Source organism: Artemia sp. Qi Xiang Cuo, chromosome 19 (genome assembly GCF_049724085.1).
Source record: "Artemia sp. Qi Xiang Cuo chromosome 19, ASM4972408v1, whole genome shotgun sequence".
Taxonomy (NCBI): Eukaryota; Metazoa; Arthropoda; class Branchiopoda; order Anostraca; family Artemiidae; genus Artemia; species Artemia sp. Qi Xiang Cuo.
In genome coordinates this window covers 51,919,105-51,936,984 of record NC_142812.1, presented here as the reverse complement: position 1 = coordinate 51,936,984, position 17,880 = coordinate 51,919,105, and the positions used below count along the sequence as shown (strand labels likewise).

General features: G+C 33.7%; 1 protein-coding gene across 1 annotated transcript in view; it reads right to left on the bottom strand.

Moving 5' to 3' along the window:
- Nucleotides 1-14,650, bottom strand: part of LOC148940976 (head-specific guanylate cyclase-like) — an 84,414-nt gene extending 69,764 nt beyond the window's left edge. The window contains exon 1 of the mRNA XM_089105124.1: nucleotides 14,546-14,650. Within this exon, the coding sequence (XP_088961250.1) occupies nucleotides 14,546-14,650 (105 nt within the window). The remainder of the gene's footprint in view (nucleotides 1-14,545) is intronic.
- Between the last annotated feature and the right edge of the window lie 3,230 nt (nucleotides 14,651-17,880).

Genomic DNA, 17,880 nt, shown 5'->3' with positions numbered 1-17,880 from the left:
TACAGTTCGTTACCACGAACTGTTTGATATATATATATATATATATATATATATATATATATATATATATATATATATATATATATATATATATATATATATATATATATATATATATATCACCCCTGGGAAAAAAAAAAAAAAAAAAAACAAACAAACAAACAAATAAACACGCACCCGTGATCTTTCTTCTGGCAAAAAATGCAAAATTCCACATTTTTGTAGATGGGAGCTTGAAACCTCCACAGTAGGGTTCTCTGATACGCGGAATATGATGGTGTGATTTTCATTAAGGTTCTATAACTTTTGGGGGTCTTTCCCCCTTTTTTCTAAAATCAGCCACATTTTCTCAGACACCTAACTTTTGGTAATGGGTAAGATTAAACTTGATGAAATTTTTATATTGGAAATCAGAATTAAAATCTGATTCTTTTGATGTATTTATTTGTATCAAAATGCCGTTTTCTAGAGTTCGGTTACCATTGAGCCGGGTTGCTCCTTACTTACAGTTTGTTACCACGAACAGTTTGATATATATATATATATATATATATATATATATATATATATATATATATATATATATATATATATATATATATATATATATATATATATATATATATATATATATATATAAATATATATATATATATATATATATATATATATATATATATATATAAAGATATATATATATATATATATATATATATATATATATATATATATATATATATATATATATATATATATATATATATATATATATATATATATATATATATATATATATATATATATATATATATATATATATATATATATATATATATATATTAGTTTCTTTAGACCTTATTCAATGCAATATACGGAAACAATCTGTCGGCTGTCAATTTTAATATCCAACTGAAGGCTGAAGCTGTATCGTAGTGAAAGCGTTCTATAATTTTATTCAACTTGAAAATAAAATTCTTGACTACGAAGGATGTAAGAAATAGCGATTGGGAAACTACACTCGAAATTATTTAAACTCACTTCATAAATACGATAATTTTTTCGTCAACATATGAAGAACTGTGTATATTGCAATATTTGCAATTGCATATTGCATCTGTCATGTTTTTATGCAAAGTAACAAAAGAGACGAAAATTATCGAACAAGAGAGTAGTGAAGGTTTATGGAGTGCAAAGTAATATTTGGCAGGGAAAGTCACTGGTGATAAATTGCTAGGGGTGGCACCGTGAACGCGTGATTTTCGGGGATTCAGGGAACCAATTTTTTTCGGGATGACGTATACATTTTCGGGGAAATACCCGAAAATTCAGGGATAGTGCAAGCCCTACTTGATTTCTAATCAGGAAAATCGAAATACTAAAGCACACGAGAAGGAAAAACTCCGGCTTTGAGGTTGACGCAATAAAGAATTGCTGCACAATTAATTTATATTCGACCAAACACCGCCACGTCCACCGGCGGCGTTAAGACACTTCGGCGGCGTTCGGCCGATCTGTCGACGCGGCGCCAGGGTCTAATTGGATACATTGGTTTCAGGTCTATCCACTCATTGAACCAGAATTATGATTTTGTTCAGAATTGCTCTTAGCTAGAGAATAAGCTAAACTTACTTAAATAATAGAAAAGTCCCCTTTTTTGCACGTTTTCAATATTTTTTTCAATCTAAGGAAGAGCAAAGTAAATTTCAAAATTTATTTCACTAGATGGTTAAAGCTTAGTCTCTAAACTACTAAAAGACATCAAAAGTGCCATCTTACTTTTAAATATTAATTACATAGGCCACTAGAAATATAAAATGCAAAATTTGCTGCACACAAGCCTTAAGGAAATGTAAAATTACCAACTAAAGGTGCATTGTCGTTTGTAAACCTTTCATTGATTACAGAACTTTTTCATGAAGTAAGTAAGGGCTAATTGGGCATATATATTAATAAAAATTAAATTGTATTTATCCTATTTCACTCTAAAAGTATTTTCAATATGTTCCAATTTGATAGTAATACAGATGATAAGTAATGATATAGATTTACATTGAAGATAACTATTTTCGTAAAACTTACTACGAAAGTAAATCCTAAGTTGTTTTTTTTTGTCGTTCCAGCTTTTCAAACAATGTCAGCTGGATTCATTGGATGTCTTTGGAGGAAAACGGACATGAGAGGGGGCTTATTGTCTTCTAATTTTTGGTCACTTAAAAAGGACACTAGAACTTTAGATTTCCGTTTTAGTAGTTCCTCTCCTGATTTACATGATCACTGGTTTTATTTGATCACCCTTGGTGGAAAAAATCCTAAGTCTCCAAATTAGGGATATATTTTTACATATTAGAGGAGGGGGAGTGCACATAAATTATACTGAAAGCACCTTCAAACATGTTCACTACAATGCTTCTGTATATTATGAAGTAAGAGTTTTTTTTTTACACATTTCCTTCTCAATATCCTAAATTGTAGACTAATACCAAAAGTCAACTTTCAACAATAAAACCCAAACCATAAGAGCAGTATTGGTTTTAGGCTCGGGCTGCTGGGCAAGGGACACAGCCCAATTGGTTTTATAAAAATTAATTTTTAGTACATTTTGTAGAACCAGGAATGCACCCTACGTAGGACGCACACGTATCTGTGGAAGATGTCTACTGTAGGCGTCTTAATTATACTTTTCTTTCCAAACGTGTTGTCTATCTAACTTCAGATCGATTTTGCAGGGAGTGGTGAACGGTGGTCTAGACTCACTAACTAAGGGTGTGCTCCAGAATTCATTTATTATTGATGATAGTTCATTATTTGTTCCTAGTTCCAACACTACAGATAAGACGAAGCTATAAGCAAATTGCATGACATCAAGTGGAGAACGGGCCACGGTGTTAGCCCACAATCATTTTGGGCTAAAACCGTTTTGGGCTAAATTTTTTTTTATCCTTTGTGTTTAACCTATGTAAGAAACATATTTGATGGTAGCTGTAAACGTCAAGTTTTTCCGAAATTTTTTCGAAGAAAAGTTTTTCAAAGAAGTTTTTCAAAGAAAAACTTCTTTTTGAAAGGTAAACGTCAAATTTTTCCGAAAAGAAGTTTTTCAAAAAAAGTAAAGGCCATTTTAAACTTAAGATCACCAGATACAAGTACCTGTTAGATTCAAACTCAAAATGACCAGAAATTACTATAAAGAATAAATGAAACCCAAAAGGAACAGAAATTAAACAAACAATCATAGCAAAAAACATAGAAGTAATAATATAAATGAATAAACAAATCTTAAAGCCAGTAATTCTTAAATTAGTATGCAAATCAAGCATTAAAAAAAATAAAATATTTTGCTATTGAAGTACAAACCCAAGACAAGCAGAAATTAAATAAACAATCAATGCAAACAAACATACAATAGATACTATTGTAAATAAACAAATAAATCTTAAAACGAGGGAAACGGAAATTGAATAGGCAATTCAAGCTTGGTCTTCCCACCCTTGGTACCATTTGCTACGGCGGTGAACCGCTGTCAATTTGATTTTGTTACCCTGGTGTCTCGTCCCTTCTTTTTTCTTTCGTTTATAATCCGTCTGCGTTTTCCTTTTGTTGTAGACTGGTTAAAAATAAATAAAGACTTAATTAAAAATGGGGAAAGCTTTCCGTGCCTTAAATCTAGGAAGTGGGAGTTTATAATTTTATTGTCAGTTGCTTATTTGATTAAGTCAGCTGTAATTGCGTTAACATTGTAATTTTTGCAATTTTAAATTGAATGATGTTTTAGTCTCTTTTCGTAAGAGTCCAATTTATTTGACGCTGGTTACTCTCAATCTTGGTGTGAATTTTTTTCTGATAATATACTTCGTATGTTATTGATAATTTAACTGTTTATTATTTATTCCTTATTTTATGCGTTTCGTTTTATGTGTTGAAGTAAAAAAAAAATCCGCGATTGAACAATTTCTATGTTTTTGATAATTAAGCATATCGGAGTAAATGAACAATTTGTTGAGAGTGATCTGAATTCAAGACCAGCAGACGTATGTGTCATTCAACTGTTTTACCGTCTCTTGTCACATTTAGACTAGTTGTTATGATTATCTACTGTATATTTTTAATTCACTGATGATTATTTTGGTTTAATTTTTTTTACCAATTGCGGCTTGGTGCAACGATGCTCATATTGCCTATTTTTGTTCAGTACTTGGGAGTTTAAGAGTAAAATATGCTACGTGCCTGCAGAACAATGTTTAATTGAGTTTTGTTTTTCGTCTTTGTAATTTGTTCGATGGTTTTTGTTGTTTTTTGTGTGTGTGTTATTTTCTTTTTTAGTGATACTCCGTCTTTTGGACCTTTTGTTTGACGGGTAATAAATAAATAATAATATTAGTAATAATAAAAATCACTCCAAACAAGAGTTAGGGTGTCTCCTCTTTCTCTCACTGTGCCAGTCTAAAACCTACTGCGTCATTGGCACTTTACTGAAAACGAATTTTGTTACAAATACTTTCTTTTGAACTTAATATTGAAAATAAACATTAAAATTACAGTAAAATTTTGAACTAATGAGATTCGAGCAATTGATATCATTATACATCAAGCATTCAGTTTAATTTATTAGTTCTTTCTAAAATTGTTCAAGACGAATATAGTTTCACTAAAAACAAGAGTTTGGATACTGCCCTCTTCCGTAAAAACCTAAGGCCTACTGCGTCATTGGCGCTTCACTGAAAACGATTTATATTACAAATATTTTCTTGTCCAGTTCTTACAGCATTGGAAATGAAAATAGAATTACAGCGAAATAAAATCTTGAACTGATGGATCTTTCAACAATTAATATCACTATATATCAATATTTAATTTGATTTTGTTTATACTTTCCAAGACTGTTCAAGACACATATAGTTTTCAGTAGAGCACCAATGGTGCCGTAGGTTTTAGACTTTACAGTGAGAGAAGGAGGCGATACCAAACTCTTGTTTGTAGTGATTTTTTTTTCGTTTCAACCTTGATTTGCATATTGAATTTAAGTTTCACTCATTTTAAGATATATTTATTTATTTACAATAGTATCTATTGTACGTTTGTTTGCATTGATTATTTATTTAATTTCTGTTCGTTTTGGGTTTCATTTGAAGTTCAATAAGAAAATATTATTTTTTTTTGTTTTAAGCTTGATTTGCCAATTAAATTTAACCATTACTCGCTTTAAGATTTATTTATTCATTTTTATTATTAATTATTGTATTTTTTGCTATGATTGTTGATTTAATTTCTGTTCGTTTTGGGTTTCATTTCTTCTTTAATAGTAATTTCTGGTCATTTTGAGGTTGAATTTTAACAGGTATTTGTATCTGCTGATCTTAAGTTTAAAATGACCTTTACTTTTCTTTGAAAAAATTATTTTTCGAAAATCTTTTTACATTAATTTTTGTTCGTTTTTGATTACAAAAAGTTTCAAGTTTTTATAAATTTCTTATTTCAAATTAAATTTTTCAAAATCAAACGTTCATCAAAGTATCAATGTAACAATATCATCGGCAGCGCGCTAGCGCTGCCTAAGTAAAGAACGATGTGGGAACAATGTGTTTTTTTTTGTTATTCTCCATACTCGGGCACTTCGTATCGAAAGAGTTGTCGTAGAAAGTTCAAAAAGGGCTCATTCGATTGGAAATTGGAGTGGCTAGTGCCCTTTTTAATAGTCGAAATTGATTGGAGGGCAACTAGCCCCCCCCACGCCCATAATTCCCCCAAATACATCCAATCAAAATTTTGAGATTGCCATTTTGTTCAGCATAGTTGATTTCCAGATAGAAAATATGTTTTTGAGGAGGACACTCCCCCACAACCCTCGGGGCAAGGGTTTTAAGTTATGCCCTGGGGGCATATAAGGTTTTCATAGAAGGTGTTGTCGTAGAAACTTCAAAAAAGGCTCATTCGATTGAAAATTCAAAGGGCTAGTGCCCTTTTTTAATAGTCGAAAGTGATTGGAGGGCAACTAGCGCCACCCCTGCGCCCATCATTCCCCCAAACACATCCAATCAAAATTTTGAGATAGCCATTCTGTTCAGCGAGGTTGATTTCCAAATAGAAAATATGTTTTTGAGAAGGACACTCCCCTACAACCCTTAGGGTAAGGGTGTTAAGTTATGCCCTTTGGGTATATAAGGTTTTAATAGAAGGCATTGTCGTAGACACTTCCAGAAAGGCTCATTCGATTGGAAATTCAAAGGGCTAGTGCCCTTTTTAATAGTCGAAAGTGATGGGAGGGCAATTAGCCCCCCACGCCCATCATTCCCCCAAACACATCAAAATTTTGAGATAGCCATTTTGTTCATTTCGTAGTTTAAAGTTCTGGAAATTAGGTCTTTGAGTTTGACAACCCCCTCACAGCTCTCAGAAATAGGATTGTAAGTTATGCCCTGGGGGTATATAATTTTTTTATAGAAAGCGTTGTCGCAGAAAGTTCAAAAAGGGCTCATTCGATTAGAAATTGAAATGCCTTGCGCCCTTTCTAATAGTCAAAAGTAATTGGAAGGCAACAAACACCCCTTCCACGCCCACGATTTCCCCAAACACATCCAATCAAAATTGTGAAATAGCTATTTTGTTCCACACAGTTAAAGCTCAGGAAATTATACCTTTGAGCAGGACACTCCTCTCGCATTCTTCAGAAAAGGGTCATAAGTTATTCCCTGGGGGTATATGAAATCTTTATTGAAAATTTTTATGAAAAGTTTGTATTGAAATCTTTGTCGTAGAAACTTGAAAAAGGGCTCATTCGATTGGAAATTCAAAGGTCTAGTGCCCTTTTTAATAGTCGAAAGTGATTTGAGGGCAACAAGGCCTCTCTCTCGCCCACCTTTTCCTCAAGCAAATCCAATCAAAATTTTTAGATAGCCATTTTGTTCAGTGTTGTGGATTTCCAGATAGAAATTATGTTTTTGAGGAGGACACTCCCCCACAGCCCTCAGGGCAAGGGTTGTAAGTTATGCCCTGGGGGCATATAAGGTTTTTACTGAACGTGTCGTCGTAGAAACTTCAAAAAGGGCTCACTCGATTGGAAATTGAAATGGCTAGTGCCCGTTTTGATAGTCAAAAGTGATTGGAAGGCAACTAACACCCTTTCCACGCCCACCATTTCCCCAAACATATTCAATCAAAATTTTTAGATAGCCATTTTGTTCCACGCAGATTAAAGTTCAGGAAATTATACCTTTGAGCAGGACACTCCCCCCACAGTCTTCAGGGCAAGGGTTAGAAATTATGCCCTGGGGGCATATTAGGTTTTTATTGAAATGTTTGCCGTAGAAACTTGAAAAAGGACTCATTCGATTGGAAATTCAAAGGGCTAGTGCCCTTTTTAATAGTCAAAAGTGATTTGAGGGCAACTAACCCCCGACTCACATCGACCTTTTCCCCAAACACATGCAATCAAAATTTTGAGATAGTCATTTTATTTAACGTAGTTGAAAGTTTTGGAAATTCGTTCTTTGAGGATGACAACCCATCCCCCCCACAACCCTCAGGGCAAGGGTTTTAAGTTATGCCCTGGGAGCATGTAAGGTTTTTATTGAAAGCGATGTTGTAAAAACATCCAAAAGGGTTCATTCAATTGAAAATTGAAAAGACTATTGCCATTTTAATAGTCAAAAGTGATTGAAGGGCAACTAACCCCCCTCTCACGCCCACCATTTCCCCAAACACATCCAATTAAAATTTTGAGATATCCATTTTGTTCAACGTATTTGAAAGTTCTGGAAATAAGGTCTTTTAGGATGATAACCCCATCAGAGCTTTCAGTGCAAGGGTTTTAATTCATGACCTGGGGGCATATAAGGTTTATATAGAAAGTTGTAGATTGTTGTAGAAATTTCAAAAGGGGCTCATTTGATTGGAAATTAAAATTGCCCTTTTTAATATTCGAAAGTGAGTGGAGAGTAATTAACCCTCCTTTTACGCCCACCATTTCCCGAAACACATTCAATCAAAGTTTAGAGATATCCATTTTGTTCAACGTATTTGAAAGTTCTGGAAATTAGGTCTTTTAGGATGATAACCCCATCAGAGCTTTCAGTGCAAGGGTTGTAAGTTATGCCCTGGGGTCATATAAGGTTGATATAGAAATTTGTTGTAGAAATTTCAAAAGGGGCTCATTTGATTGGAAATTGAAATTGCCCGTTTTAATAGTCGAAAGTGAGTTGAGAGTTATTAACCCCCCTCTTACACCCACCATTTCCTGAAACACATTCAATCAAAGTTTATAGATAGCCATTTTGTTCAACGTAGTTGAAAGTTCTGGAAATTATGTGTTTAAGGATGACATACCCCCCAGACTCCCCAGGGTGAAGGTTGTAAGTTACGCCCCGGGGCATATAAGGTTTTTGCCTTCCCATGCCTTCCCAAGGCCAGAACATAATTTGCACTTTACTGAAAAAAATACAAATGAATGTCATTGTCAGTTTAGTATACATATACTGATATTTAGTAATCAAAATCTTAATACTATTTGATTTATTAAAGTTATAAAAGTAAAAAACCTTTATATTTTTTTTTAGTAAAGTGCAAATTATGTTCTGGCCTTGGGAAGGCATAGGGGTTTTGAGCCCAACTTCTGTTAATTTCTGCTCGTTTTGAGTTTGACTCGGTTATTTATTGTAATTTCTGTTCGTTTTGGGTTTCATTTATTTATCAATGCTGATTTGTGGTAGTTTCACGCTTTGTAGATTATTTGATTTCATTTTTGCTTATTTTTTGCTTAATGGAGTTCTTTACTTTTCTTTGAAAAACTTATTTTGTGGAAAAAGTTTTTTTAATTAGTAAGAGCAAAGAAGAGGTTTGTGTCAACCTCGGAATTTTTACTATCTGATGTTTTAACTATTTTTGACAAAATGGACATCTCAAAATTTTTATTGGATGGGCTTGTGGAAAAGGGCGTGGGGGGGGGGTAATGGCCATTCGATCTTTTCTTACTCTTTAAAAGTGAACTAGAACTTTCAAATTTCAATAAAAGGAGCCTTCTCTGAAGTTGATACGAGCATTCGTTATATAAGAACCATATATGCCCCCAGGGTATTACTTACAACGCCTGTCCCCACGTCCTGGTGGGTTATGTCGACCCCGGAGTTTGAATATCTGATGTTTGAAATATTTTTATAAAATAGTCACCTAAAAATTTTTATCGGATGGGCTTGCGGAAGATACAGGCATGAAGGTGGGAGGTGCTAGTTGCCCTCCGATCCTCTTTTGACTCTAAGAAAGTGAATTAGAACTTTTAATTTCCATTCAAATGAGCCCTCTCTGAAGTTTATACGAGCATCCCTTTCATAAGTAACATATACACCCCCAGGACATTACTTACAACGCTTATCCCCTGAGCCCTGGGGGTTGCGTCGAAACCGGTGTTTTATTATCTAATTTTTGAACTATTTAAAAAATGGCTATCTTAAAATTTATAGTGGATGGGCTTAGGGAAAAACGGCTTGGGGGGGGGTTAAGTTGCCCTCCGATCTCTTGACTCTTTAAAAGTGAAGTAGAACATTCAATTTCCAATCAAATGAACCCTCTATGAAGTTTATAAAAGAATCCCTTTCATAAGAACCATAACTGTCCCAGGGAATAACTTGGAACGCATGCCCCCGGCCCTGGGGGTTTTATCGACACCGGAGTTTTTCTTATTCGACCTTTGAACTATTTTTAACAAAATGTCTAGCTCAAAATTTTCATCTGATGGATTTGGAAAAAAAGACGTGGGGAGGGTGGCTAGATGCCTTTGGACTTCTTTTGACTCTTAAAAAGTGAACTCGAACTTTCAATTTTTAATCAAATGAGCCCTCTCTGAAGTTTATACGAGCATCCCTTTCATAAGAATCATGTACACCCCCAGGGCATAAAATACAACGCGTGCCCTCTGGCCGTAGGGGGTTGTGTCGACCCCGGAGTTTTCGCTAAATGATCTTTGGACTATTTTTAAAATATGGCTACCTCAAAGTTTTTATTGGAGGGCTTTGAGGAAAAACGGACTGGGAGGGGAGAGGGCTAGTTGCCTTCTGATCTGTTTTGACTCTTTAAGTGAACTTCAACTTTCAATTTCCAATCAAATGAACCCTCTCTGAAGTTTATACGAGAATCTCTTCCATAAGAACCATATATGCCACCAGGCAAAATCTGAAACGCCCGCCCCCTGGGCCTGTGGACTTGTGTCGACGTCGGAGTCTGTTTTTTATCTGACCTCTGAACTATTTTTAGTAAAATGGCTATCTAAAATTTTTATCGGATGCATTTGGGAAAATGAGGGCGCGGTGGGGGGCTATTGGCCCTCCGATCACTTTTGACTCTTAAAAAGGGCAGTAGAACTCTCATTTGCAATCGAATTCCTCCAAATTTCTTCGAAGTTTATGCGATGACCACTTCCATATGAAGTGCCTATAGGGAAAAAATTATAAAACAACGCTATAGCGTTACCTTTGACTATTATAAATTCTCATTTAACAAAGAAGTTGACAGTCGCTTAGATTATTCATTCTACTTTTATGGGTGCGGTCAGAAATTAATAATCTTTGTTAGTCAATCAAAACCAACACCCGATTTTATACCTAGGGTTTCTTATTTTAAATATATCCCTATTATGACTAAATTACTGCTTAAAACTAACTTGAAGTTGCATCATGACTAGACGTTTTCCACTTCACCTAGCATCAGAAATTTATATATTACAGACATAAATTACTGCAGGTAAGCTCGATAGTTCTGGGGAGGATGCCCCGGGCCTTTTCTTTTACAAAAACTGGACTTAAAATGTATTTCAACTAGGACCATACGTAGAGGAAGAGATTCTTAGGTTTAAGTACCCTGCCAAAACCCCAGAATTTGGCCCAAGTCTCTCATAGAAATCACCAAATTCCTTAAAAATATTTACCCCCTTCCCCTAGGGAAATTAAATCCCAGTGATTAAAATTTTTATCTCTATTCAAAAACTACATCTTACGTTTAGCTATTTGATATTCGGATAGGGAGCATCGGATTTAATCTTGTTTGAAATATGATTATGATCTGATATTTTACTTTTTTCATGATTCCTTTTTTAGAACCAAAAAAAAAAAAAAAAAAATGATATAATATAACAAGGGCTTGCATAATACCGGTTGGCTTTGTAATAATAAAAGAAATTTATATCCAGGAGATGGAACCAAATTAGAATTTGACACATTTATTAACATATTTACAATGACAAAAATGTCACTTTAATATTTTTTTTCTTGTTTCGTCCTGAACAAGTTCTCTTCTAGGATTTTTATTATTATCGATGTTATGTTTTATTTTTATTTTAATAGTTAAAGAAATTAAATTGAATTGAAACACATTTGTTAACATATTTACAATGAAACAAATAAACATAAATAACCAAATGTATACCCAACAGGATGCGAAGTGATGGAAGGGGGGTGGGAAGGAATCAAAATCCTCTTACTATCGAGAGCTTACAAAACTTTCAGTTAAAAAAAAAAAAAAATCTGGCGGAGTTTTTGCGCGAAGTCTTCGACTGAGTACTTACAAAAAAGTTCGAGAAGGGCTCTGAATAACCAAAAGGTACTTACTTTAAGAGAAGCGATTAAAATTATTAGTCTTTTGGCCTAATGCTATCGGAAAAATAAATATAGGATGTCAACAACTGTTCAAAAAAGCGAAATATTTCTTGAAATTGAATATATATATATATATATATATATATATATATATATATATATATATATATATATATATATATATATATATATATATATATATATATAAAATATATATATATATATATATATATATATATATATATATATATATATATATATATATATATATATATATATATATATATATATATATATATATATATATATATATATATATATATAGGGTATAATCTATGCTATCTTCGCTTAGAAAATTCTTAGCTGTCGGCCTCTTTCAATAAAACTTAAAAAACGTTGATGATTGGATGTCTATCTAATTTTCGTCCATATGAAATTTCCCCTGACAAGTTCACCCTCTGGAAACTTCCCTCCTTTAGGAAAATTCCCATGTAGAAAAACCCCAGCAGAAAATTCACCCCCCTCCCATCCGAAAATGTACGCATACTTTCCAATAATAAATACTATGCGTAAACAATTGACAAATTGTATTACTTAAAACCTATTCCTGGAGCTGTGAGGCCCTCCAATATTTTTGGTAACTTAAAAAGGTCACTAGAACTTTTAATTTCTGTTCAAAAGAGTCCTCTTTAAATATTCTTGGACTACTGGGTCAATACAATCCCCCATAGGAAAAAAAATAAGTAAACACGCATCCGTGATCTTTCTTCCAGGAAAAAATAAAAAAATCCATATTTTAGAAGATACGAGGTTAAAACCTCTGAAAAAAGGTTTAATGATACGCTGAATCTGATGGCGTGAACTTCATTCGGATTTTTTTTACTTTTAAGAGGTGTATCCCCTTTTTTTTAGAAAATCAGGCATATTTTCCCAGGTTCGTAACCTTTGATGTGTAACACAAAACTTAATAAAACTCGTATATTTAGGATCAGCATAATAAGCCAATTCTTTTGATATATCTATCGGTATCAAAATTTCGATCTTTAAAGTTTCTGTTATTATTGAGCCGTGATGCTCCTTACTTATTAACTCCGTTACCATTAACTGTTTGATTTCGGTACCGTGGCCTCTATGGCTTCGAAACAAGATTGCTAGAAACAATGTTGTTTTCTAAATCTCTGCATTCCCACTCTTTTGGATGTGTTTCAACTAGAAATTTTGTTTAAAATTTTCAATTGCAAAAGAAAACCTTTGCCTCGGCTATTCTACAATCGGCGTACTTTAACAAGAATGGGAATTTCGTTAATCTGCTAGCTGAAGTTCGTTGCGTAAGTTAATTCGTAAGTTACGTATATTTATTACTAGTAAAAACGTTCGTAAATATAATTAAACAATTTTCAAGAAAGCCATTTAACCAAAAAAAAAATTAATTAATATGCATTTTTTTTTAATATACCAAATTAAATACAAAAAACAAGTTTTTTCCACTGAAAGTAAGAAGCAACATTAAAATTTAAAATGAACAGAAATCATTACGTACATGAGGGGGTTTCTCCTCCTCAATATCTCGCTCTTTATGCTAAAGTTTTAATTCAGCCCCAATTCCTTAAGAATGACTCCCGAAACACTATGTTCGTTTAATTAGAACAATAAGAAGCTATGTTTAAAAGTGCTAAAAAACTTTAGCGTCAAATGTGAGGTGTTGAGGAGGAGCACCCCCCCTCATATACGCAATAATTTCTGTTCGTCTTAATTTTTAGTGTTGCTTTTTACTTTCATTTGAAAAACTTATTTTTTTTATTTAATTCATATGAAGATTTGCCACAAAACAGTTCAAAACCCTTTGTTTATGCACTAACTATACCAGCCAAATTTTTACGAAGCCAAATTAAACATTAGCCAAAAAATTACAGAATTGTCAAGTACACCTATTCCTTTGCATCACAATAAACCAGCCTAGTCGCCTTCCTAGCGGCATCTACTGTCTTAGTTAAATGTGAGAACATCAACAGTAAGATAAAGAAGTCAAAGAAGATACTAACAAACATCTGACCTTTTCGTTCGTTTTAAAAAAAAAGAAAAAAAGAAAAGAAGTGTCCACACGAAGAGTGGCAACAAAAAAATTAGAACTTTTTGACATTCATTCATTTTAACCCTCAAATTCTGATAATACTTTGAGAAATTTTAGATTTGACAGAAATGTCATTTCCTTCTAAATACAATGCGACAGTTGCCTCATCATGGGTAGCTCTAACCTTAATAAAAACTGGTATTTAGAATAAAAAAAGCTTTGGACTTTTGTTCGTTTTAATACTCAAATTTTGAATTTTTTATGAACTGTATGATTACAGAGGGAGATTTTACTAATCTAAATAAAGGGGAGAGATATAAAGGTAGCTTTCAGGTATGTCAGTAATTTCTAGGCATTACAAACAAACTTCTGAACCACAAAAAAAATAATAGGTACTTATTTGTTATTGCCACCTCACTCAAGTTCTTGGTCTGACAGAACCGGTTTCTTTCTGTAGTGTCTTTCAGCTTAGCGTGAGAGAGTGTATACACCCTACAATGCAGATATATTCTAATTATTTTATATTGTTTTTTGGTTAGGTTAGGCTCGAAACCATTTAATATAATGTGGTTTTGGGGGCCTGGTCTCCATAATTCTCTGTTGTAGTTTCCATGGTTTTGTTACTAAAGTATCTTATTTTCATCATACTTAGGTATATTTCATTGAGATTGACCTACCTTCACTTCTTGAGTGTGGTGGCTATAACAGATAAGAACCAAATATTAAGTAGTGGCATGGATTAAAAATTGAATAAAAGCAAGTGTTAAATAAAACACCTTTAAGCCTCCAGTCAAAAGTAAGAATAAATAAATAAGTAAGTAAGATAATAAATAAGTAAGGAATAAATGATAATAAATGAGTAAATAAATACATAAGTAAGATACAAAAACTGATACTTTACAGGCAACAGTATCAAAGAACTAATTGCTTCATTTAATTCTCCTATATTTGCTTCCTTTTCCTCTATTATATTCTCCTCAGACTTGGAACGAAAAGGACAACTCATGTTTCTTCCCGTAGTTTCAGGGAAATACTGAGTTACTGATCCTTGTTGAGGGCGTATTTCCCTTATAGTAGCTAGATGCGCTTGATCTTAATATCTGAGAATTTCTTTGAATTAATTGGAAAAGGTTGTACAAACTGTAGATGTTTAAAATTTCTTGTGTTTACATGAGGCTTTGTGATAATGGTGCTTATTTCGTCACTGGCTAGTAAAACAGTCTGGGACGGTAAATAAACAGTTGCAACGAATTTTATAAAACTGGGCTCTTCACTTTTAATTGTCTTTTTTTTTTGTTCTCTCACATTAGGGCTTAGATGAATTAAGATGTTATTTTTTTTGTATTGGCGGTATCCGGATATATCCAGGTTGTAATACTAATTCTTGATTTAGATTCTTGATCTTAAGGAAACTGGTCGATCTTTGTGGTCCGAAATTTTATCTATAGTGTTACGCAAAGTGTATACTTTGTATATACTATGTGTTTATACTTTGGTCTTGCGTTCTAAAATTTATAGGTGTGAAGTGGAGGCCATGGATAAAATTGTCGAGGATTTAGAAGATGCAGCTAGACGGCATAATAGTAAAATATTGTACTGGCACGTTAACAAATTGAGAGGTAGAAGTCAATCCGGACTTGTCCCAGTTAAAGATAGGAATGGGGTGGCAATTAGCGATAAGGAAAAAGCTAAAGCGAGATGGGCCGATTATTTTGAGAACTTGCTTAACCGAGATAGAGTTGCAGGAAAAAATATGGAGGAAAATGAAAAAGTTTGTGATACATTGGATGTGAAGGAAGATTTGTTTTGTGAGGTGGAATTAGCAACAGTACTAAAAGGATTAAAGAATAATAAGGCTCTAGGTGCTGATAGGGTGGTAAATGACTTTCTTAAATATGGTGGCTCTGAGGTTAGAAATAAGTTATTGAAGATTATGAATATGACTTTGAAAAAGGGGAAGTACCTAACGATTTTAGGAAAACCTTAATTAGGCCACTTTATAAGAAAGGTGATAAAAGTGAGTGGGGAAATTATTGAGGCATTAGTCTGGTCTCTGTAGGTAGCAAATTGCTTAGTAATATGATACTTTTTAGACTGAGAGATGCCGTAGACAAAGTTTTAAGAGAAGAGTAGTGCGGTTTTAGAAAAGGTAGAGGATGTGTTGATCAAATTTTCACTCTTAGGCTAATAATTGAGAAGTGCCTAAGTTTTCAAACACCTTTGGTCCTCAGTTTTATAGATTATGAGCAAGCGTTTGATTCTGTTGATAGAGGAGCTTTAGTACAGGTTTTATCCTTGTATGGTATACCAGACAAATACATTAAAGTGATTAGTGCAATGTTCGAGAATAACACTGCTGCGGTTAAGGTAGGAAATCAGGTTAGCCGCTGGTTTTGTATTAAAGCAGGAGTTAAGCAGAGTTGTGTTCAATCTCCCTTTATATGGATTATTTTGGTGGACTATGTTTTAAAGAGCACAGGAAAGGCAATGGGAGATCACGGAATCAAATGGGGAGGAAAAAGTCTCCTGGACTTAGATTATGCTGATGATTTAAGCATCCTAGATGAAAGTGTGAGCAAAATGAATGAAGTTTTAGAGGTTTTACGAGTTCAGGGTGCTAGAATTGGTTTGAAAATTAATCTTAGGAAGACTAAGTCACTAAGGTTAGGAATAAGTGAAAATAAAACGGTGACGTTGGATAACGAAAAGATTGATCAGGTGGCCAGCTTCACTCACCTTGGTAGCATTATTAATAAAGATGGTGGGAGCAGTGAAGATTTTGAAACTAGAATAGGCAAGGCTCAGGGTGTTTTTTTCACAGTTAAAAAAAGTCTGGAAGAATAGGAAGATAAGTCTGCAAACCAAGATTAGAATATTAGAAGCTACAGTGATGACAGTGGTCAAATATGGCTCTGAAGCATGAACGCTCCGAAAAGCGGATGAAGATTTGCTAGATGTTTTCCAGAGAAATTGCTTAAGGATTGTTCTTGGTACCCGGCTGACTGACCGTATTTCAAACAATAGGCTATACGAAAAATGTGGTTCAATACGGCTTTCTAGGTCTATAATGAAAGAAAGGTTGAGGTGGCTAGGGCACGTTTTGCGGATGAAGGATGACAGATTGCCGAAGATTGTTCTTTTCGGCCAACCATCTAGGGCTAAGCGGAAAGCAGGTCGTCCCCGTCTGGGGTGGGAGGACGTCATAAAGAAAGATTTAAAGAAAATAGGAACTTCGTGGGCGGGTGTAAAAAGGGAGGCTTTGAATAAATTGGGGTGGAGGAGGAGCGTGTGCAGCTGTGTTGGCCTCAGGTGGCTTGGTGCTGTGATGAGTTGTTAGTAGTAGTAGTAGTAGTAGTAGTTCTACAATTTGAAGGCCACTGTAAACGAGAAATCAGTTTGTTATGCAATCTTATAGTAAATTTTAATTCAGAATTAATATTGGCACTTAATAAATCAAATACTTGAGTTAGAAATATAGCTTTTAAGACATGAGAGATAGCACGGATAGAGTTACAAAAGAAGAACAATGGTATTGAAAGAAAAAAGAAGATGTGTTGATCAAATTTTCGTTCTTAGGTTAATTAAAAAAAAACAAGTGTTTTTAGGTGAAAGTAAGGAGCAACATTAAAACTTAAAACGAACAGAAATTATTTCGTTTGTGAAAGTGGCTGTCCCCTCCTCAATGCCTCGTTCTTTATGCTAAAGTTTTTTCATTGTTTTAAAAAACAGAGTTGTGAGACAGAGTCTAACTTTAGCGTAAAGAGCGAGGCGTTGAGGAGGGGACAGCCCCTTTTATAAACGGAATAATTTCTGTTCATTTTAAGTTTTAATGTTGCTCCTTACTTTCAGTTAAAAAAAACTTGTTTTTTTCTTTAATTTTTAAACGTTTTTTATTTTGGCTCATCGTACATGAATAATAAAAAAAAATGCATATTAATTAATTTTTTTTTGGTTAAATGGCTTTCTCGAAAGTTGTTTAATTATATTTACGAAGGTTTTTACTAGTAATAAATATACGTAACTTACGAATTAACTTAAGCAACGAACTTCAGCTAGCAGAACAACGAAATTCCCATTCTTGTTAAAGTACGCCGATTGTAGAATAGCCGAGGCAAAGTTCTTTTGCCATTGAAAATCTTAAACAAAATTTCTAGTTGAAACACATCCAAAAGAGTGGGAATGCAGAGATTTAGAAAACAACATTGTTTCTAGCAGTCTTGTTTCGAAGCCATAGAG